General features: G+C 41.2%; 1 protein-coding gene across 1 annotated transcript in view; it reads left to right on the top strand.

The window, feature by feature from the left end:
• The window catches only part of LOC144603578 (UPF0606 protein KIAA1549), a 153,868-nt gene that overhangs the window by 72,691 nt on the left and 56,571 nt on the right, over positions 1 to 24,606 (top strand). Inside the window, exons 3-5 of the mRNA XM_078416989.1 lie at positions 1,084 to 1,175; positions 17,371 to 17,548; positions 23,414 to 23,544. Of these exons, the coding sequence (XP_078273115.1) occupies positions 1,084 to 1,175; positions 17,371 to 17,548; positions 23,414 to 23,544 (401 nt within the window). The remainder of the gene's footprint in view (positions 1 to 1,083; positions 1,176 to 17,370; positions 17,549 to 23,413; positions 23,545 to 24,606) is intronic.

Genomic DNA, 24,606 nt, shown 5'->3' with positions numbered 1-24,606 from the left:
CCCCTCAGGTATGAATTTAAATCTTGCCCCTCGCCTTAAATTGATGTCTCTGGCATTGAACATTGACTTCTCTAACATCATATAGCCCTTGCTTCCCCTCTCACTCTCTCTCCATCCCCCCCCCTTTCAAGTTCTCCCACTAGTCTTACTGTCTCTGACTACATTCTATCTCTGTCCCGCCCACTCCCCTGACATCAGTCTGAAGAAGGGTCTCGACCCAAAACGTCACCCATTCCTTCTCTCCAGAGATGCTCCTATCCCGCTGAGTTACTCCAGCATTTTGTGCCTACCTTCGATTTAAACCAGCATCTGCAGTTCTTTCCTACACAATAGAGAACGTTACGTGCACACATGGTGTTGTCTTGGTGTTGTCTTGGTGTGCAAACCTGGAGTCGCTGCCTGAAATCCCTGCTGACTTGAACTCAGTCAGTCATGCAGCTCAGAAAAAGTTCTTTCTGCCCACTGTGATAATGTCAACCATCTTCCCTGATACTTTTTTTTCCCCCCATTGAATCCTTATCGACTCCCATCATCCCGAATCTCACTTTAATTGCCCTGGTGCACACCTATGTGTGGGAGTAATTTACAATCTTCTAACCAACATGACCTTGATATGTGGGAGGAAACCAGAACATCGAAGGAAAACAACAGTGTTGCAGGGAAACATGCAAACTCCACACAAGTAGAATCCAGCCGGTACTGAGCTGAGATCAGGTATCAAGATGTGAATGAGGGCTGGGTTACAGGGGGCAATGCATGGAGGTCTCAATCCTGGAATCTCCTTGATGCTTCTTGGAGAAGAAGTTGTGAGTGGAGCTTGTCTTTATCATAGTCATTGTTAAATTTAGGCTTTTGGATGTCCCACTGTTTGAACATATTTATAACAATGTAAATAGAAGTAAATAAAATATGCTTAAAGGTTAACTAAGACAAAAATTTGGTAAAGCTTAAAGTTAATAATAATTTTGAATTGTAGATTTAAGAGAATAGTTTATCAGCCCCAACTATTGCGAAGTAATGTATATCTCAAATGCAATATTCAGAAATGGAAAGAAAATAATGATGCATAATTTTCTTCTACAGTGCTTTCTGACAAGGTGACAACACTAGAGGATGTGGTTAGATTAATTAAGGATGTACTGAGCCAGCAATTCAAACGGCATGTGGAACTTCAGGTATTCACTGCATATATGGTCTTGACCTCAAAATGTGGATGGGACTGTTTATAAGTTTGGAGTTCAGTTTATTGCTGAAACTATATTAAATATAGTTAATCATTTGTTAGTTGAGTTCATTTCTCATTGTCACAAATGTGGGCCAATATCAATTGCAGTATGTTTTGCCTATTTGTTCTGAAAGCTATTTCTCAATGACATTTCAAATCTGTGTCTGAAGCACTGTTTACTATCGGCCATGTGCCACCAAAACCTACAATGTGTGACACAAAATGCTGGAGTAACTCAGCGGGACAGGCAGCATCTCTGGAGAGAAGGAATGGATGACATTTCGGGTCGAGACCCCTCTCAGACTGATCTGTGTAATTTGTACAGAGAATATAGAGCACCATTGGGTGTTGTTATTTCATGTGCTTATAGTGTACTTAAGCTTGTAAATATATAAATGTGTCATTTTATATTATTATTCATATAAAGTTTTATTATTCTAGTAAAGTAACCTTCCTTTTTATTCTAAATGCAGTGGGACATTTCATTTTCATTTCATTTCATTGAGCAACCATTTCACTGCTCAATAATCTGGTGCATTGTGTTGATGATGTGAACCCTGTAAATTCTGTTAAAGAAGTTTTAAAACTGTTGCTGTTTGCTGTTTTATCATTCCTGGTATTAGGCAGATATCCTTTTACATTTCATGTACTGGCTGTGATTGTGTATGCCCCTTGGAACATCAACTTTATCTTTAACTTTATGTTGCATTCCATGTTTTCCTGGCTAGATCCTTGATACACACTCTGCCCTCTCAGCATCTCTGATCATGATTTAACATTTTCTTTATTTAACTTGTGCATCAGTTGGCAATTATCTTATTATTACTTTTTTTTAGGGTGGATGAATTTGGCTTGAAGACTTTCTGCTGTACTTTCTGCAATCTGTAGCTTGAATAGATCAAACTGATGTTATAGTATCAGCTGGGTCATCATATCATATCATATCATATCATATATATACAGCCGGAAACAGGCCTTTTCGGCCCACCAAGTCCGTGCCGCCCAACGATCCCCGTACATTAACACTATCCTACACCCACTAGGGACAATTTTTACATTTACCCAGCCAATTAACCTACATACCTGTACGTCTTTGGAGTGTGGGAGGAAACCGAAGATCTCGGAGAAAACCCACGCAGGTCACGGGGAGAATGTACAAACTCCTTACAATGCAGCACCCGTAGTCAGGATCGAACCTGAGTCTCCGGCGCTGCATTCGCTGTAAAGCAGCAACTCTACCGCTGCGCTACCGTACCGTGCTTCATTTGTTCTGCAGTTCATAAGGGTCCTCTTCACAATTTGTACATTTTTAAATCAATTAAGCTATGTCACTGTGCACTGAGAGGATCAATCCAAAAGATGAAGCTGTATCTCGTTGCAGACTCTCAGGGTGAATTGTCACATTTCAGTTTCTAAGGAATCCCTTATTTTGTAAATGAGATTGTAACTGTGGTGACTATTACACTTCTGATGAATAGGAACTAGCAGTACTTGGCTGCAGTGATAAAGTACTATTCCTGATTGTGAACAAATTAGCTCCTACTCTTGTCCAAGTAGTATCTTGCAGCCACCATCTCTTTTTCTCAGTGCATTTCTGTGTTTGCACTATATCTTCATGCTATCTTGATCTTTAGAGGTCAACCCAATGTCGATCTGACCTACAGTAACTCAAGTAGGCATGTACCTCTCCAGATCCAGCCACTTGAACACCATCCTCCAGTAAAATCTCTTTTGATTGACTAGTAATATCATGCATTTGCAATGTTTATCTCATCCTTTCAACCTACTCTTGAATCACTTGCTGAGAAGGTTTTTCTTTTTCTTCGTAGGTCTGAGTTTTTAGCTGTGCTGGTCGGCATTTGCTATGTGGTGTATCTTCACATTTAGACCTATGGTGTTTCTCCTGTAGCCATCATCAAGATACGATAGATGTGAACGCCATTTCTTTCTGATTTGTATTTCAGTCATAACTGAATCATCAAGTCATTTTTGCAGCTTTATTAGCTAAATGTTGGGTTCCACATTTTAATGACTGATTCTTATATACACGCTCTGTTAGTAATTTATGCAGCTTTTTCTAACCTGGGTGGTAGTGTTGATTTAATTTCTCTTGAGAACTATCACATTCCAGCACTCGATGCAGCTGTACAGTTCCAGTATCTGTTGTACCATTGCATTCTGTCATCTTCTGTAGTATCATTATTCTGTTTTCATTTTATTTTCCCTTAGTCCTCAATGTGTTTTCACTTTAAATGTGCACATATTTTTCTCATCATTAGGCTTACCGCATAATTTCAGGTTCCTCCATATAAACTATATTTTCTTTCCTGTGAATTCATGTGGTGGTCTGCAGCTGCCTTTTAGTTTGGGTTTTTATTCTCCTCTTTCTAATGTCTTAACTGAATCAGCTGTATTTCCTTTTTGGAGACTGATCCAATGCTTGGCTCTTTGAGTTGTCAGTGCTTTCATCTATAATCAGAAACCAAACAGCTGTAGATGCTAGAAAAATGAAATTAAAATAGAAAATAATAGAGAAACCAGTCATCTGTTCTGATGAAAAGTCATCCTGAAACATCAATTTGAGGTCTCTCTCCACAGATGCTGTCTGCCCTGTTGAGTATCCCCGTGTTTTCTGTTTCAGCATCTTCCTCTTATCTATTTGTGGCTTCTTGTGCTTAGGTGTCTCTGTAGCCTCTGATAATGAGCTCTCCTTCCTGATCAAGACTTTGTGTACATGTGGCATGCTAAGTCCAAAAGGAATTGGTCCATCTGCCATTCATTCATTTCTTTGCACTCACTATTTCTATTTTTAAGGAACTCGTCAAAAGGCTCATCTGGTTCCTGCCTTATACTTTGAAACTGTTGTGTGTGGATCATGTGGCTCGATTTCAGCCCAAGATGTTTAGGGTAAAGAGATAACAGCATGGAAACAGGCTCTTCACCCACCGAGTCCATGCCAACTGAAATCCCCGTAAACTTTCACTATCCTGCACACTAAGGGCAATTTACAATTTTTTACGACAAACCTGTACGTCTTTGGAGTGGGGGAGGAAACCAGAGCACCCGGAGGAAACCCACACAGGCACGAGTAGAATGTACAAACTCCGTACAGACAGCATCCATAGTCAGGATCGAACCGGGTCTCTGGAGCTGTAAGACAGCAAATCTACCACTGTCACCGTGCCGCCCCCATGAGATGTGCTGTATTTTTTTCTTTGAAGGACTTTTATTTTCAAGCTCATTTAATTCTCAGCTTTTGAAAAAGATCCAACCTTTTCTCTCGCATCCACAAAAGGATGTAATTTTGGAAAACTGTTGAATAAAAGTTACATTTTTGCTAAAACTTTCTGTATTTCACGGGCAAACTCATGGCTTCCCAGTTCATAAAGCCCAGAAGTGTGCCATTGTTCCAGCGATCTTTCATACATTGGGCACATGCAATCAGTTAAGATGATGTTGACTTTCTTGAGAGTCAAATTCAGAAAACATATTGTTTATGTGGCATGGTATCTATCTCACTAGACTGCTATCATTATGTAACATGTTATTGTACCAGAACTCTGTTTGCTAATTATACTTTAAGGCTCCAGTCTCTGATTCACACAGTGTTTATTTTTAGGCTACAGGCCAAGTGTTGTCAAGACATGTATTGTATAATTTCTGCAAAGAATATAGTTCGCTTGTGAGTGATACAGTATATAAGCACCAAAGATATAGTGATGTCTTTCACATTATAGGTTCCCATCCATTATAATTATTCCTGAGAAGAAGTGCAGAAAGATATATGTTTTTTTAGATTCTCCTTTCGGTCATGATAAATATAAACTCGCATCTAGCTACACAAAGCAAACTTTGAGCTTATTAAATTGGGTTTCCGATTCTTTTACAAGGAATATGCTTAAGGGGTTGGACAGGCTAGATGCAGGAAGATTGTTCCCGATGTTGGGGAAGTCCAAAACAAGGGGTCACAGTTTAAGGATAAGGGGGAAGTCTTTTAGGACTGAGATGAGAAAGTTTTTTTTCACACCGAGAGTGGTGAATCTGTGGAATTCTCTGCCACAGAAGGTAGTTGAGGCCAGTTCATTGGCTATATTTAAGAGGGAATTAGATGTGGCCCTTGTGGCTAAAGGGATCAGGGGGTATGGAGAGAAGGCAGGTACGGGATACTGAGTTGGATGATCAGCCATGATCATATTGAATGGCGGTGCAGGCTCGAAGGGCCGAATGGCCTACTCCTGCAGCTATTTTCTATGTTTCTATATTTCTATGTTAATTGGTCACTGTGAATTGCTCCCATTGTGCAGATAAGTGTTGGAATCTATGGTGGGGTGGGCAAGGGTGGGAGTGGTGGCGTGAATGAGGAGAATAAAATGGCTTATTCTCCTTTTTTATTAGTGTTAAAATGGGTCCTTGACGATTGCTGTGTGTGCTGTGGGCTATAGACTCTGTTTCCATGCTCTTTCTCTTTGAATCTACAAGCCATTGACATTTGGTAAAATGTTAGGATCTAAGATGAAGTATGTTGTGAACAGGCACTTAGAAAGGTGGTCTGATTAGAGATTATATCTTATTTTAGAAATAGAAGAGAAATAGGAAAGATTTTTGTTAGTTTGAGAGCACTTGGCAGACTGGCTAATGCTGAGCTATGGTATCCTTTGATAAGTATCAACTGCCCCACTGGAGTTGGTTATGCAAGATTAGGTAAAAAGCCATAAAGGACACTGTAGCATACAGTGTTTCCAGGTCAAACCTTAAAAAAAAGGCATAAAAAGGGCCAAAGGCCTCCACAGGCTACGCGTGGAAGATCACTTCAGAAGCACTGACACCAGAAGCATGTGGCAAGGCATCAGGGATATCACCGATTACAAAGCCAACGCTGCTTGCCCCCACAACGAGCTCAACACCTTCTTTGCGCACTTTGAAACCGGCAACGACAACATGAGTGGTATAATTGTGGCCTCGGAGGACGATCAGGTGCTCACACTGAGCGCACATGAGGTACAGTGCGCGCTGCAGAGGATCAACCCACGCAAAGCTGCAGGCCCGGACGGAGTCCCAGGATGGGTACTTAAGGACTGTGCTGACCAGCTTGCTGGAGTATTCACTAACATCTTCAACCTGTCTTTATCTCTGGCAATGGTCCCGAAGTGCCTGAAGTCGGCCGCCATAGTGCCGGTGGCGAAAAAGGCAAGCATCAGCAACCTGAACGATTACCGCCCAGTTGCCCTCATTCCGATCATTTTGAAGTGCTTTGAAAGGTTGGTCCTCTCTCACATCAAAGCCACCATCCCTGCCTCACTAGACCCACACCAGTTTGCATACAAAGCGAAAAGATCTACAGAGGATGCCATCTCTCTGGTTCTTCATACCATCCTGACTCACCTGGAGAGACAGGGCACATACGTGAGGATGCTATTCATAGACTATAGCTCTGCCTTCAATACAGTCATCCCCACCAAGCTCACCTCCAAACTCTACCGGCTAGGCCTCAGTTCGCATATATGCAACTGGATCCTGAATTTCCTGTCGGAGCGCCCTCAGGCAGTGAAAATGGGCCTCCACCTGTCATCTACCATCACCCTGAATACCGGCACACCGCAGGGTTGTGTACTGAGCCCCATCCTCTACTCCCTCTTCACACATGACTGTCCCTGCATTCGCCACCAACACCATCGTCAAATTTGCGGATGACACAACGGTGATCGGGCTGATCTCAAACGGCGATGAATCAGCCTACAGAGTGGAGGTGCAGAACCTGGCGTGCTGGTGCTCAGAGAACAACCTGTCCCTGCACACTACTAAGATCAAGGAGCTAATTATCAACTTCAGAAAGTCACAGAATGAGGAATACGCTCCAGTCCTCATTAACGGGGACAAAGTGGTGAGAGTGTCCAGCATCAGGTTTCTGGGCACACACATTTCACAGGACCTCACATGGTCTACCAACACTGCTGCACTGGGCAAAAAGGCACAGCAACGGCTGTTCTTCTTGAGAACACTAAAAAAGGTCGGTCTGCCACATCAGCTTCTGACGACCTTTTACCGCTGCAACATAGAGAGCATTCTGACGTACGGCATCTATGTGTGGTATCTCAGCTGTACGGCAGCGGACAAGAAAGCTCTTCAGAGGGTCGTCGGCAGAGCGCAGAGGATAATTGGGGCACAGCTGCCAGCCCTGGAGGACATCCCTGGAGGATATTTGTGAAAACTGTGGGCATTCTTTGAAAACGTAAGGGAGATGCATATCTGGTTTCTGGGTTGAATATCTGGGTTTGGAGCCCACTTTAAATGTAATGGCTGAGGCCAAAAATAACACGAAAATTCCCACGCTTACCTGACCGTCAAACTGTCGCCTCCAATCTACCTGTCAAATGTCCTGACGGTAAATAAATTGGTTAAACACAAGCATTTTATGGTATTTTGAAATTACTTTACTTATTTTAATATTATGTCCTTCTAAATGTATCTTAAGAGAACCTATCAATCCTGGGGACAGCATGCGACAGCGACCGCAATAAGCTACGATGCCTGGCGACAAGCCAGCTGTCGCCGAGAGATTTCAAACCATTTGATTCCTCGGCGACGTGCCGAGATTCACTACGATCCACTACGATCTTTGGAAGACTCTTCACGATCTTGCCCGCGACACCCCGGCGAACATTCGGCGACAGCCTAGTTGCCGGCAGTCGCCTTAAAATTGCCTAAGTGGGACAGGCCCTTAAGTATTCCCACTATTCGTTCATCCTTTAAATGTTTCCTGTTTCATTTCTAATTTATCTTGTTCTTATTGAGTTTCTCTGGATTTATAAAATAACTTTGATTTTTCTGTCTTTTGTTCCCCCATTCTTTAACTTTATTTCTCCTAAATTTGTTTTACCCTAAACTTAATTTTCTCCTGTACTGTCAGATTCAAAGTTTTTGTAGGCCTCTTTTGAAATAATTTTAAATGCATTTCTGCACATCCGAAGACCTCTCACTTTTCCTGGACTATCTGTTCTTGTGAAAATATAGTCTGCACAGCAATCAGTTTCAGCATTCCCGTTTATGGGAAGGATGACGTGGAATTCTTTATAAATCCTATTATTGGATTTAATTTGGGAGCCCTTGTATGGATAATCTACTGCCTTCCTTCCCGGACAGCTTTGATGGCAATGTGCATGATGTGCCATGTTAGTGCATAAACTGATAAACTATATACATGAACAAAGAGCAAGGACAAAGGATGAAACATGGGAAATATCAGAGAGGAATTAAACTGAATTTTTAAAAGTTGGGCGTAATAGTGGGAGCTCAAGAACTGAGAGAAGAGAGGTGGCTGGACACAGAAAGCTTGAGCTTCCACATGAGAAGATAAGCTGGAGTAATAAAGAATTACAACCATAGATAATAAGCAAGGATTACATTCGGCATTCAATTTTTCTGCTTGTCGTTTTTGTGCATCAAAATTTGGCCAAAGCTTCCAGCACATTTAATTACGCTGCCAACATTGAAGGATCTTGTTTTAAGGCATGAAGCTTTTAAATATTAATAGTGCAAGTTAAAAGACACTCATGAGTGCTGGTGCTGTAGTTGAGCTAAAATGAGTAGAACACTGCATTAGTCAGTAAGGTAGGAAACATATTTTGAGGTAAAACATATTCAAATAAGAAAATAAATCAACTTTGCGTGTAAGGTGACCAACTGGAAAAAAGATTTGGATTGTGTTTGAATGCCTAAAGAACTGCAAAAGATAGGAATACCACAGTCCTATTTTGTTCTGTTGATATCTTGTGCTGTGGGTTTATAAATATTTTATTTAGAAATTGTAATGAAGAGTTGCTGAACTATAGCGTATTCAGTATATGCATTAAATTTTCTAAAATATTCAGTGAATAGCCAATTAAAAATTTATTGAACAGTAAGTTAATTAATTAAACTGAATAATTATGAAATTTACTGAGTACATTATTTAAATATGGTGGCATCATAAAACCCAGTTCATTTAAGCATATAATATGAAACTTTTACTTAAAAATTTAGTTTTGAGTTAACATTACAATGTTTTTAACACGACTAACAATGCCAAGTTACAAGCAGTCCCAGTAGATGTGCACCTACATTTTTTTTAAAGAAAATAAATGTTAAGCACAATGACTGTTCCATACTTGTCTGCCTCAGCCTTCTCTACTGGCAGAGTGAGGCAAAAAAGAACTAGAAAAGCAACATCTCATATTCTGCCTGGATATTCTACAATCCAACAATATGAACATTTGAACTCTAATTCCGAGTAACCCGCAAACCCTTGTCCTGTTCTCTCCATTACTATCGACCCTAGTCCTCTCGCACACACTCTTTCCACAATAATGCCCAGCTTCCCATTTTAAAAAACCCAGCTGATTTCTAGACAACTGGGATCTCTTCTGGGGTAGGGGTGACCTGTACAAAAGGGACGGGTTACACCTTAACAGCAGGGGGACCAACATTCTGGCAGGTAGGTTTGCTAGTGCTACAAGTGTGGCTTTAAACTAAGTAGTAAACTAAGTAGTGGGGGGGAGGGGTTGACAAACTGGGAATATGGAGATGGAGTTAAAGGGGAAGAAAATACAGGAGAAATTGCAAAGGACTCTCGAATGAATGAGGAGGAAAGTTCTAGAAGGGATAAGAGAGTACGGTCAGGGCCAATTGTGACCGGTGTGAGAGGGGAGGTGAATACGGAAATAAAAGTGTTGTATTTAAATGCGCGAAGTATAAGAAATAAAGTGGATGAGCTTGAGGCTCAGTTAGACATTGGCAAGTATGATGTTGTGGGAATCACTGAGACATGGCTACAAGAGGACCCGGGCCGGGAACTGAATATTCAGGGGTACACAACATATAGAAAAGACAGACAGGTGGGCAGAGGGGGTGGGGTCGCTCTGTTGGTGAGGAATGATATTCACTCCCTTGCAAGGGGTGACATAGAATCAGGAGATGTAGAATCAGTATGGGTAGAAATGAGGAATTGTAAGGGTAAAAAGACCCTAATGGGAGTTATCTATAGGCCCCCAAACAGTAGCCTCGACATAGGGTGCAAGTTGAATGAGGAGCTAAAATTGGCATGTCGCAAATGTAATGCTGCGGTGGTTATGGGAGATTTCAACATGCAGGTAGACTGGGAAAATCAGGTTGGTAATGGACCCCAGGAAAGAGAGTTTTTGGAGTGTCCGAGATGGATTCTTAGAACAGCTTGTACTGGAGCCTACTAGGGAGAAGGCAATTCTGGATTTAGTGTTGTGTAATGAACCTGATCTGATAAGGGGACTCGAGGTAAACGAGCCATTAGGATGCAGTGATCACAATATGATAAGTTTTACTCTACAAATTGAGAGGGAGAAGGGTAAATCGGAAGTGTCAGTATTACAGTATAGCAAAGGGGATTACAGAGGCATGAGGCAGGAGCTGGCCAGAATTGACTGGAAGGAGGCCCTTACAGGGAAGACGGTGGAACAGCAATGGCAGGTATTCCTGGGAATAGTGCAGAAGTTGCAGGATCAATTTATCCCAAAGAGGAGGGAAGATTCCAAGGGGAGTAAGAGACACCCGTGGCTGACAAGGGAAGTCAAGGACAGCATAAAAATAAAAGTGCAGAAGTACAACAAAGCAAAGAAGAGTGGGAAGCCAGATGATTGGGACTCTTTTAAAGAGCAACAGATGAGGTACGAGGGTAAACTAGCCAATAATATAAAGGAGGATAGTAAAAGCTTTTTTAGGTATGTAAAGAGGAAAAAAATAGTCAAGGCAAATGTGGGTCCCTTGAAGACAGAAGCGGGGGAATTTATTATGGGAAACAAGGAAATGGCAGACGAGTTGAACCGGTACTTTGGATCTGTCTTCACTAAGGAGGATACAAACAATCTCCCAGATGTTCTAGTGGGCAGAGATCCTAGGGTGACGGAGGAACTGAAGGAAATCCACATTAGGCAGGAAATGGTGTTGGGTAGACTGATGGGACTGAAGGCTGATAAATCCTCAGGGCCTGATGGTCTGCATCCCAGAGTACTTAAGGTGTCGCTAGAAATTGTGGACGCATTGGTGATCATTTTCCAATGTTCTATAGATTCAGGATCAGTTCCTGTGGATTGGAGGGTAGCTAACGTTGTCCCACTTTTTAAGAAAGGAGGGAGAAAGAAAACGGGAAATTATAGACCAGTTAGTCTGACATCAGTGGTGGGGAAGATGCTGGAGTCAATTATAAAAGACGAAATTGCGGAGCATTTGGATAGTAGTAACAGGATTGTTCCGAGTCAGCATGGATTTACGAAGGGGAAATCATGCTTGACTAATCTTCTGGAATAATGTAACCAGGAAAATTGACAGGGGAGAGCCGGTGGATGTGGTGTACCTTGACTTTCAGAAAGCCTTTGACAAGGTTCCACATAGGAGATTAGTGGGCAAAATCAGAGCACATGGTATTGGAGGTAGGGTACTGACATGGATAGAAAATTGGTTGACAGACAGAAAGCAAAGAGTGGGGATAAATGGGGTCCCTTTCAGAATGGCAGGCAGTAACTAGTGGAGTACCGCAAGGCTCGGTGCTGGGACCGCAGCTATTTACAATATACATTAATGACTTGGATGAAGGGATTAAAAGTACCATTAGCAAATTTGCAGATGATACAAAGCTGGGTGATAGTGTGAACTGTGAGGAAGATGCTATGAGGTTGCAGGGTGACTTGGACAGGTTGTGTGAGTGGGCGGATGCATGGCAGATGCAGTTTAATGTGGATAAGTGTGAGGTTATCCACTTTGGTGGTAAGAATAGGAAGGCAGAGTATTATCTGAATGGTGTCAAGTTAGGAACAGGGGACGTACAACGAGATCTGGGTGTCCTAGTGCATCAGTCACTGAAAGGAAGCATGCAGGTACAGCAGTTAGTGAAGAAAGCCAATGGAATGTTGGCCTTCATAACAAGAGGAGTTGAGTATAGGAGCAAAGAGGTCCTTCTGCAGTTGTACAGGGCCCTAGTGAGACCGCACCTGGAATACTGTGTGCAGTTTTGGTCTCCAAATTTGAGGAAGGATATTCTTGCTATTGAGGTCGTGCAGCGTAGGTTTACTAGGTTAATTCCCGGAATGGCGGGACTTTCATATGTTGAAAGACTGGAGCGACTAGGCTTGTATACAATGGAATTTAGAAGGATGAGAGGAGATCTTATCGAAACATATAAGATTATTAAGGGGTTGGACACGTTAGAGGCAGGAAACATGTTCCCAATGTTGGGGGAGTCCAGAACAAGGGGCCACAGTTTAAGAATAAGGGGTAGGCCATTTAGAACTGAGATGAGGAAAAACGTTTTCAGTCAGAGAGTTGTGAATCTGTGGAATTCACTGCCTCAGAAGGCAGTGGAGGCCAATTCTCTGAATGCATTCAAGAGAGAGCTGGATAGAGCTCTTAAGGATAGCGGAGTCAGGGGGTATGGGGAGAAGGCAGGAACGGTACTGCTTGAGAATGATCAGCATTGATCACATTGAATGGCGGTGCTGGCTCGAAGGGCCGAATGGCCTCCTCCTGCACCTATTGTCTATTGAAGTAACCTAGCAGACTGGGCAGCATCTGTTGGAGGGATTGAACAAATTATGATTCGGGTGAAGAGTATTTCATTGTCATATATACCAAAATGAAACAATGAAATACTCACCTGCAGCAGCACAACAGGTCTGTAAACACCATCCTCGATAGATAACATAACAATTTAAAAAAAGTTTGATTAATTTAAAAAAACAAGAGTGCAATACAAAAAGAAGCCCAAAGTTCCTAGTGCAAGCAGGACAGTTCGTACTTTGAAGTTTAGTAGGAATTCTTAGTGCTCAATAGCTTGATGGTTGTTGGGAAGAAGCTGTTCCTGAAACTAGATGTCATAGTTTTCAAACTCCTGTACTACCTTCCCAATGGCAGGATTGAAATGAGAGCAAGGCCAGGTGGTGTGGGTCCTTGCTGATGCTGGCTGCCTTTGAGGCAGCGCCACCTTTAGATCCCTTTGATGGTGGGGAGGTCAGCCCCCGAGATGGACCAGGCAGTGTCCACTACTTATTGTAATCTCTTTCATTCCTGGGCATTCGAGTTGCAACAAGTCTATTTGTTATCTACCTGTAGAAGTTCAACATACTGAATATCCTCAATCTTCTAAGGAAGCGAAAGTGTTAATTGACTTTCTTTATGATTACATCACTGTGCTGGATCCAGGACAGATCTTTAAAGATATGCACAACCAGGAGCTTCAAGTTGTTGACTCTCTCCACCACCGACTTGTCAATGAAGACAGGTTTGTGGATCCTCAGCTTTCCTTGTCTAAAGTCAACAATCAGCTTTTGGTTTTACTCACACTGTGAGTGAGCAAGGTTGTTGTTCTGGCACCATTCAATCAGACAATTGATCTCCTTCCTATGCTCTGGCTCATCCGTAATTCGCCCAACAACGGAAGTCTCATCGACAAGTTTAAAGATGGAGCTGGAACTGTGTATGCTACACAGTCATGGGTATGGGGTGAATGGGGCAGGGGACAGAGAGCACAGCCTTGAGGTACCCCTGAGCTGATGGTTATCGAGGAGGAATCATTGTTGCTGATTTGTACCGACTGTGTTCTGCTGATGAGGAAGTTGAGGATACAGTTACATAGTGATGCACAGAGACCCAGTTCTTTGAGCTTGGTGACAAGTTTGGTGGGGAAGAAGGTGTTAAACGGCAAGCTGTTGTCTATGAACAACAGTCTGACATATGTGTTTTTATTGTCCAATTGGTCCAGTACATAGTGGAGAGTCAACAAGATCACATCCCCCGTTGATCTATTGTGGTGGTAGGCAAATTGTATTTGGGTCAATATTCTTGCTGAGGTAAACGTTGATATGCGCCATGACCAACTCTCGAAGCACTTCATCACCACAGACGTTATTGTCATCGGTCAGTAGTCATTGAGGCACGTCACCTTACCCTTCTTTGGTTATTATTATTGCCCTTTTAAACCAGGTGGGAACCTCAGACATTAGTAATGAAAAGATGTCCAAAAAAAGGCTAGTGTAGGAGCCATTTGTGTTTATTAGTTATCTTAGCATATTATATTATTTTGTATCCTGTTGTATTATTTTTGGACACTTGAGGGTTGTCATGAGATGAATACTTGGATTACATATATGGGCATATATGGACTGGTGGAGCCAGGGGAGGAGCCAGAATTATGAGTATAATTGAGAATTCACTGATGTAATGCTGCAGACATGAAGGAGCGACGGTAAGATGTAAGTTCTAACCAAAAATTATACGACGGAAGATATACTAATCTGTTTGTATTACTACTTCAATAAACGACTAACTAAACGGAAATGTCATGAAGATCTCTCTGTTGTTGCTTTGCGTCAAGAAATATCGCTCCACTCCTTCGTCATAGGGTAAGCTGAAGGACTTTATTGGGAAGGACTAAGTTGCCGCTATAGCTAACCTGTTGGTCCGTGTAGGTTTTGAGGACACGACCAGGCACACCATCAGGTCCAGATGCTTTCTGAGGGTTCACCTGTTTGAAGGATTTTCTGACCTTGGCCTCGATGGCCGAGATTGCACCACTATGGGGCCCACAAAGTCACATCAGTTCTTTCTCCATTGATGCATGAGTAGAAAGCATTGATCTCGTTCAGGAGTGATGCCTCGCTGCCTCTTGCGTTGCCACTTGGTTTTGCCATGTAGAAGATTTTATTCAAGCAGTTTGGAAAAGTAACATAGCCCGTACTGTTTATCATGGATGAGAAATAATTCACGTTGGAATGTTGGGAAAATTTTACCCACTGGTATACTTGCACCATAAGGTAGTAGTATCTTTGGTGAAAAGTACCAAATCCAAACTACACTTTTGTGCCAAGCCTTGAAAAAATATATTCATGCAATTGCTCAGACAAAAATTCACATATCTACATAGAATTTGCAGCAGGGAACCACTGTTACTCTGATTAGTGCTATTACACAGTGCACTGATTCATTATAACCCTTTTGGTCCTCCAGTTTGAGATATATACATAACTCCTTGTACTATTTAAAAAAAACAGACATCTGCTGGGAATACATGCCTTTGTGCCAGGAATCTGGCACGGAGCCCTGCCATTAATATTACAGTACAAAATGTTATACGTTTCAGAAGCCCTTTCAGTGATAATTATATGTTAATGATCCGTCCATCCCATTACTCCCATCACTCGCTCATTAATCAACAGAAATATTCTTTCTTCGCTCAGGCTCACAAAGCTCTGTATAATTTGCAAAACCTATTGAATCTTTAGCCATGTGATCACCAGTGGAAATGTGAAAAACATCCCAGTGTCACTTCCTTTCAACAGGAGGTCCTATCTTGCAGAAATTTTTGAAATGCATTCTTTAATCTCAATTTCCTTTCTTGAACGAGATGTCAATAACTGCACATTGTAATCGATGTTTAGTTAAACCAACATTATCCTTTTCTTCTATGCTCTCTGTTAAGAGCCAAATACCGTTAGGCTTTTCACATTTTTTCAGGCAATTCCAGGATTTTTTTTGTTTAAATCCCTAGGTTCCTCTGCTAATCTTGTGTTTAAATTTAAGATTCTATACCTTGATTTTCTCAAAATGTATCCCTTCATGCTTTTCCTTTTTGGTTTGCAAGGTCTTAATTAATTGAATTGATTGAAAGATACAGTGTTGAAACAGGCCTTTTGGCTCACCGAGACAACTGTTACACCTGGTCACTTTATGTTATCCCATACGAGGGGTAATTTACAGAGGTCATTTAATCTGCAAACTTGCATTTGGGATGTGGAAGGAAACTGGAACACCTGGAGAAGACCTATGTGGTCACATGGCGGATGTGCAAATTCCATATGGACAGCACCTGACATCAGGATGGAATCCAGGTCTCTGGCACTGCGAGACAGTAGATCGACCAGCTGCACCCCTGTGTGCCATTTAATGTCATCCTACAGTTTGTATTGGGCCTCCTTTGAATTGCAGGCAAATAATTTTCACCCTATTTGTTGAAGTAATTCCAGCAGAAGGTCCATCATCTTGAGGGAAATAAAGAACAGCCAGTGAATCCTGATTTTTTAAAATTACAAAAATGGATTAAAAGACTCCATGTGCTTAATTTCAAATCATTCATATATACCAAGAATAAAAATTTCTAGCATAAAACCATGAGAATACTGTGCCTTTTTCAAGTTAATGACTGTGACAAATTACAGTAGCTGTTAATTCATAATCATAATCATAATTTATTAGCCAAGTATGTTTTGCAACATACGAGGAATCTGGTTTGCCATACATTCATACCAAAAAAGCAACGTCACAACTGCATAATAATTTGACATAAACATCCACCACAATGGCTCCTCACTGTGATGGAAGGCAATAAAATCTTATCTTCTTTCCTCCTTTTCTCCTGCAGTCAGGGGAGTCGAACCATCCACAGTCAGAGCGATCGAAGCTCCCGCGTCGGGGCGGTTGAAGCTCCCGCAGCTTGGAGCTCCCGAAGTTGATCTCTAACCAGGGACCGCGAGCTCCACGTTGTTAAAGTCCGCAGGCTCCCGCTGTTGCACTCAAGGTCCCCGCACGAGGCCGCCAGCTCCACAATGTTAGACCGCAGTGCAGACAGAGATACGACACGGAAAAAGTCGCATCTCTGTCGAGGAAAGAGATTTTAAAAAATTCCCCCACCTCCCCCTACATAACACAAAACTAAAGATAAACTAAAACATACATTTTATAACAAACTAAAAACACATAGAAGGAAAAGGATGAGACATACTGTTGGCAAGGCAGCCATTGTATGGCACCCTCTTGAACGTAAAACCAGATTTTTTCTAAATATTCTGGAAATGTTCATTCATATCGACCAGAAATGGAAAACTCGTGGCATGTGGTCTATCAGATCTAGTGGTGCTTGCATATCAGATTGTTATCATTCTGGAAAGTCATCTGATGCATTTGATGTTTGCTAACTACTTGTATTTATTCCAGTGGATATGTATGTTATGGCTTAAACTTTCAATAAAAGCATGCTTTCATTTTTAGCAACTATAGAATTGAAATTTTCAAAATATTATTCATACATGGTGTTATTTGGCTATATTTAGTATTATATATGGTTAATTTTATTTTCCATTCTCTGCTACTAGGTTTCTCAAAAGAATCAAGAGTTCATGTTCATGGTGACGGCAGGTTCCATTGTTTTCTCTGGTCCAGCGGTGCTCAGTTCACTTTCCCAAACCACACTTGTTAGTGGCACCTCTCCACTTATTCTTTCTCTCCAGCCAGCTCTGACTGCACCAGACCATCAGGCACATGTTCAAATTGGTGAGAGTCTACAATATTTTGTTGTTTATTTGGCAGTCTGTACATGCTGTATCTGTGTACCTTGTTAATGATGTTTGGTATTCAGCTCAAGATAACACTGCAGTCAGCTATCAAGTGGGTAACATTTTGATATGGGGTCATATTTCAAAAACTAAAGGGATGAGAAAGTTTCCCATTCAAAGGGCAAATGAGTCACATAGGTCAAAGGAGTCTATGATCAAATCATTGTCAATTTTGAGTTAGTGCTTGTTATTGCCTGAGGACACGTGAATGAGGAGGGAAAAGATTTGCCAGGTTTCCCTTTTCTTGATGCTGTTCAATCAGATCAATTTTGGTGGCAACATTCTTGCATAAGTTGGAAAATTGGGTTAAACCACTCAAATGTTTTCAAGACATAATCTACCACAATATACTACATTTTTACAGCCTCTTTAATGCAGTAAAGCATTCCAAGAGAAAACAAGGCAACAACTGGCAAACATGATTTCTTGTCCATGTTAATCACTGATCCATACTATCCTTGCCAGTTAATGACTTTTATGAGCTTGTAAAACAATGAAAAGTGGAAGTAGTACTTTTCATGCCATTGAAACTGTCTCATTATCCATACTGTTAGTTAAGTTGAGAAATAATGTATTGGGGTTTTAAGAACTTCAGGATATCAAAACACCAAGAAAATAAATCAATAATATATTTTAGTGTAAAATAATGTTTATATTTAGCTCCCACAAATATCTTAATAATCACACAATCTGCTTTAATTTTGTGGAATATTTCCTAGAAGTCCAAATAGATATTGGCCCAATTTGGTGACGGGTGTAGCAGACAGGCCAAAAGTTAGTTAGCAAAGTATTGCTCAATCTTAGTGAGAATTCTAATAATGTTCACCAATGGATTCAGTACCCAACACATCTTTCTCTGACATTTGCAGCACCTTCAGTGTGATCCTACCACCAGTCACATCTTGGTGTCCCCACACTTTCTCTCTTTCAATGGAAACCACTCTTTCCACAATTTCTTGGTTCGCCTGTCACTTCCCTCTCCCCAGGCCCTTTCTCCTGCAAAGCAGGAGATTTAACACCCGTCCATGCATCTCCTCTCTCTCTTCCATCCAGGTACCCCAGCAATGCTTGCAGGTGAGACAGAGGTTCATGTGCATCTCTTCCATCTTGTCTATTGCATTCAGTGCTCCCGAGCATGGACTACATAACCTTTTTGCCAAATATTTGCACTGTCTGCTGGAGCCTGCTGGAACTCCCGGTTAATAACCAATTTAACTCGCCTTCCCATTTCCATACTGACTGTTCAATCCTTGACCTCCTCCACTGCAAGAGTGAGCTCACATGTAAACCATTTTCACTGGCAGAAGAATCGACAGCCAGAGGATACTAAATGAAAATAAGTGGCAGATGAACTGAGAGGATGGTAGAGTAGGTGGGGAATAATGAGAGTTGTAAAGCGAGTTATGTCAGGGATGATATTCAATTGTAACTTTTCAAGGGGTTGGGATATATATTGTAAAAGGAGAAAATTGCAAAGGTACAGTGAGAGAACAGTGTGATGCATCAGATAACTGTTTCAAAGAGCCAACACAAGTGCCCTGATTCATGTGGCATCTTTATTGCTGTATGATTATGTGCAGCAGAAATGTATCTTTAGTTGCTTACACTAATAGATGGTATAAGCTGCCTGTTGTATTGCCTTTGGAAGAGAAACACTTGGCGAGGTTAATGTTAGCATGTAAAGAGGTATTTCCTATGACTCTAAAGCACCACCTACTGATCTGATTGTGCATCTACGAATGATGGGTTTATATTAGCACCTTCTGTCATAATATGGGCATAGATATTTATAAGACAATGTAGTTGGCAATTTCTTTTTAATGATAGTCTTCTCTGAGCCTATATTTATCCCATGTCACGGATAGCTATAATCTAGGGTGCTTCTTTTCACAGAAATAGGGACTGTATATTGCCAGTAAAATATTGGAATTCATATTCTGAAAACATAATTTTGATTATTCAGTGATTATAATAGACTGTGATCAAAGGAAATCATAGCTCCTTTGTTGAGTAGCAGTGGTGTGTTTTGTTGGCACTGCTGCAGAGGGAAATGAAACGGGAACATTATTTGAAGTTAATTTAAATAGAACAGAACTAATTAATTGCGAATTGGCCCCATTTGAACAATGATGATTCCACAATATAATCACCACAAGTGGCAAACATTACAATTGATGCCTGAGAAGCATCAAATCAAGCATCGTCCCTGAACCTAGAATAGCAAGGTTAGTGCTGTGGGATATGAGGAGAATGACAGAATTTAGCAAGCCCAGGGCAAGGATAAGATCTGCAACGGCAACAACACCACAAATAAGAGATGGATCTGAGCAATAATCTTTTTAGGATGATTCAACTGGCTGGTGAGAAACCACAATAAATAATCTGAGAGTTCTTTGCAAAGAAGGAATATTGAAATGATTACTTGATACTGATTACTGAGGAGCTTCCTCAGAGGCCTCTATACAAAATTCTCCTCCTCCACTCCTTTACTCAGTCATGAGTTCTTTTCTTTTGAAATTTTCCTGCTGTTCCTTGAAACAGTGAACTACCCTTGGGGGTTTGGTGGAGGGAGGGAGAAGTTGGGGGTGATTCCAAGACTTCACAGCCTTTTTCTCATCCTATATTTTTACTGTTATTTGGTGTAAAGCCCCAGCTGCCAGCCATTAAAAACGCCAGGTTGCCAGAAGCAGAAAATAGGACCAATCAGTCTCTCCAGTAACAGGGATGGTTGCCAATAAAAATAACTACAGGCAGTCTCTGCAACAGCATGGGCATTAGACAATTAAAGCAGTTTTACTAACATATACTCAGAGATAGTAATAGCTACCCAATTATTGTGGAAATTAAGAAAAAATGTAGCTGCTAAAAATCTGAAACAAAAACAGAAAATACTGGAAGAACTCTCAAATCATGCAGCATTTGTGAAATTATAAATGGTCAACATGAAAGGTCTGCAACCATTTGTTAGAACAATTGAAATGGTCCATGCCTGCTCCCTACCCATGTCCTTTTTGAATCAGGCATCTGGAAAAGGAAAACATCTTGATTGGCATTATCCTTGTTGAATCTGAGGAATTTAGTGGGAAAATGTTGATAAGTGCCTCAGTCTCTGCCATGACTGTTTGACCTTTGTCCATGATGGCTTGAGTGCTTAGGATATTGCGTAGAGTGCATTTTGATGAATGACCCATTTGTTCTTGGCCAAGGATGGTGCAAAGTACTATTCAGTGCTGTGTTGCTCTGAGATTTGGCATGTTTTGGTTCTGTCCAGGATCTGTAGGCAGATGCATAGCTCCTATTCTACTTTACCAGGTTTGACCGACTCTCTTAGCATTATACTCCTGGATGGCTGGTGAGAAACAAACTCATGTCTAGCAAGCACGCAACCGCCAAAAGTTCTGTAAGAGATAACAAAGTAGATAAACGAGTAGCTGCGGAAACTATCCTAGACAATGATGTTCTACAGACCAAATAAATCAACTCCCTTAATAAAGAGTTCCAAATGTTGCGAGATTTGTGCAGACATAATGGGTGTCTCTTGAAGAACATTGGCTGCTGTCATTCATTAAGGAATTTCAAGGTTGCAGCTTTTTTCTTCAACAGTAAGTACTACTACCAGACTTATCTTAAGAGTTCTTTGAGTTGTTGTATGCAATAGTTGCTTGTGGGCATTGCAGACAATAAGATGGATTAAGGCCAGAAAACATTGGTGGATGAGGTCTACAGATCCCAAACAGTAAGTGTAATAAAGCGCATTGCATACATTAGGAAATTAGGTTAAAAAAAAGTTAATACGATTACATAAAAAGGCTGATATAATAATGTGAGGCTTTAATCTAGAGCCTATCAAACTCACAGTAATATTGTAAAGGACAAATTCATGGATTGTATGCAAGATAATTTTCTAGATCAGCATGTTATGGAACTGGCTTGTATTACATGAAGGAGTCAGAGAACATGGAAAAGCGCCTACAACCAACACGTTCATGTTAAAACAAAGAACTGCAGATGCTGGTTAATACACAAAGGGACTCATTGTGGAGGAGTAACCCAGTGGTTCAGACAGCATCCCTGGAGAACATGGAAAGGTAACACTTTGGGTCAAGGTAATTCTTCAGAAGAAACGTCTTGACCTGAATCATCAATCGGTGTTCTCCACGATGCTGCCTAACCCATTGAGTTACTCCAGCACTTTGCGTCTTTTGTGGGGATTATTATGCTGTTAATGATCCTTTGGGGAAAATGCTCAAATTGTCGTAGAATTGTATTCCAAGTGCATAATTAATTTCTATCGGAAACCAGTCTGTAATGATGTCAAAAAAGAAAATAAGTTTTAATGATTAATAAAACTTCACAATTCAGAACTAAAGGGCCAAGGCGTTGATAAGAAAATGGAAAGTACCAAGCGAGAAATCCGCTGAGACTCATGGAAACAGATGAAAGCCACTATCATTCTCGAATGGTTCATTATTGCTTAAGATCTATTTCTGAGCTGTTTGATGTGTTTTTTGATTTTTGACATAAATTATGTTTGCCTAGACTTACTAACTGTATAAAGTAGTCCATTTTCATTAAGAACTGGGGTACTTTGTTGGGTTAATTGCCTTGAGTGATATTTGAAGCTATTTGAGGGTTGTCCTGAAGAGGGGGTGAAGCAGGGTGGCTGCAGGCATCTTCCAGGATAGAGCACTCCTAAATGTTGGCACCAGTTGTGCTGTAGCAGCAGCATGCCGCAGTTAAGACTGGTACCTTGAGTAATAAAATATGTATGTTGTTTGAAGTTGAATGAATAGAGTTTCTTAATTCAAATTGAATAGAACTGATTAATTATGGATCAGACCCATTTGATCCTTGATGGTGTTGGCAGCAAGACAGCAAGATCATCGCTGCAGAAGCAAATGTTACAATCAACAGCAGAGAAGAGTTAAAGTGAGCTTTGCCCCTAAACACAAAGAAAGTGAAAGGACCTAGTAACAAAGGCGCTTCCAAGTACTAAATTTGTAACAGCGCTCTGTATAAGTGCAAGAATACAAGCAATAACCCAGTTGGTTTGATTCCACCTACTAGTGAAAAACAGCCTTTCAATGGGGATTACTCAGAAATGGGAAAATTACTCACTTGCAACTGACAGTATTTAAGTGTTGCCGTTTGTGCCACAGTCTTTGTTCGCCAATACAGACTATTCCCAGATAAAAGTTGTCTCGTGATATCTGTGCCGCCATCAAAATCTTAGCGCTGGTCGCTAACGTCTTAAAGAGAAGAGCAGAAAGTCTTGAGCACGAAGATTGAACATTTTCGTCGCCTTTTTGTTGTCCTGTTTCATTCTGACTGATCCAGAGCCACAATGGCCAATTCGTTTTTTTTAAAAGAAGCCAAATTTCATCAGGCTCAATCAGTAGAGGGCACCAAAACAGCATTTGGTGTACATGGGGGGCAATTAAAATAACCACTTTTAACCTCGATGGCAATGCAGGCATGACCCAAACAAACGTCTCTCCTAGCATCAGCAGTAGCACACCCTTTGGCCAGACGAAACAGCCCTGCACCTGCAAAGTGTGCACTTTGCCAAAGTCACTGCTGATCATAGCTAACATCGGGTAAACAGTGACTGCTTGTGCCTGTCCATTCTCTCATCGCTACTCTGAAACATATGTCACGAGCATCTTGTGTAATGAGTAACAAAGACTTTCTACTTTCGTGCAAAACACAAAAGGTGAAATTTCCAGATATCTCTTATTCCACTGTGGCATACTCTCAAAACATGTACTTTAAAAAAAGTTTAATGTCTCTCCTTTCTCTTCAGTTCTGCAATTTGTCCCTCGTTATGTTGATGTGCGATTTTGCAACTTCACTCAGAGAATTGAAAAAGGACTGACAATGGCATTTGCAGAAGTGCGACGAAGGCGACACGAAACTGAAGGCTTTGCTGTCCAGGTGAGAATGATTGGTCCTCAAAAAGATTGGTCCTCAAAAAATTATGGTATTTAATTTCTCCTTTCTCTCAAGTTCTGGGTGTGTGTTTGTGTGTTTGTTTCTAGTTTTGGTCACTCTGTTATAGGAACTATGTTGGAATTCATGCCATTCGATGCTGGAATTGGTGCACGAGGATGTTGTCAGAACGTGAGGGCTGAGCTACAAGGAGAGGTTGAGCAGGCCATGATTTTATTCCATGGAGTGCAGAGGGTGAGGGCTGATTTTATAGAGGTGTATAAAATCATGAGAGGAATAGACAAGGATGTTGCCAGGACTCAAGGGCCAGAGCTTTTGGGAGAGGTTGAGCAGGCTAGGGTCGCAGGAGAATGAGGGTTGATCTTATAGTGTGTAAGATCGTGAGAGGAACAGATAGAGTAAATGTACAGTCTTTTACCCAGTAGGGGAATCGAGAACCAGAGGACGAGGTGAGGGGGAAAGATTTAATAGGAACCTGAGGAGCAACCTTTTTACACAAAGCTTGGTGGGTATATGGAACAAGCTGCTAGAGAAGGTGGTTGAGGCAGAAACACTTGGTCACATAACCGGGTAGGTTTACAGGGATATCGGCTAAATGCAGGCAGCTGGGACTAGTGTAGATGGGGCTTGTTGGTCAGCGTGGGCAAGTTGGCCCAGTGGGCATGTTTCCACACTGTATGACACTGTCTTGTGATGTATCCAGGCAAACTAGAATAAGTAGATAAAACATTTGAAGGCTTCATGACATCATAGTATGTCTAATTCTGGATTAGTTTAACAAAAAGCATGTTAATGGGTTCCTGTAATATTATTCAGTTAGGTGTGTAGGGTTTAACATAGGAAAATATACAAATACTCTGTTCATGGCTGACCTCTAGAAACCAATCAGAGAACAATGGAAAATAATCTGGAGCCGATAGAGCCCAGGATATGAATTTTGGCAATGATGGTGCTGAATTAGTGCACAGCTTTGATGGACAGAATTTGATGGTGAAGGTTTAGTACCAGGGCGTCTAATCTGGTAAAATAACATGAAAGGAGATGCTC

This window comes from Rhinoraja longicauda, chromosome 20 (genome assembly GCF_053455715.1).
Source record: "Rhinoraja longicauda isolate Sanriku21f chromosome 20, sRhiLon1.1, whole genome shotgun sequence".
In the NCBI taxonomy this organism is placed as follows: Eukaryota; Metazoa; Chordata; class Chondrichthyes; order Rajiformes; family Arhynchobatidae; genus Rhinoraja; species Rhinoraja longicauda.
The sequence above is the reverse complement of the archived record's forward strand: the minus strand, read 5'-3'. Positions and strand labels throughout refer to the sequence as shown.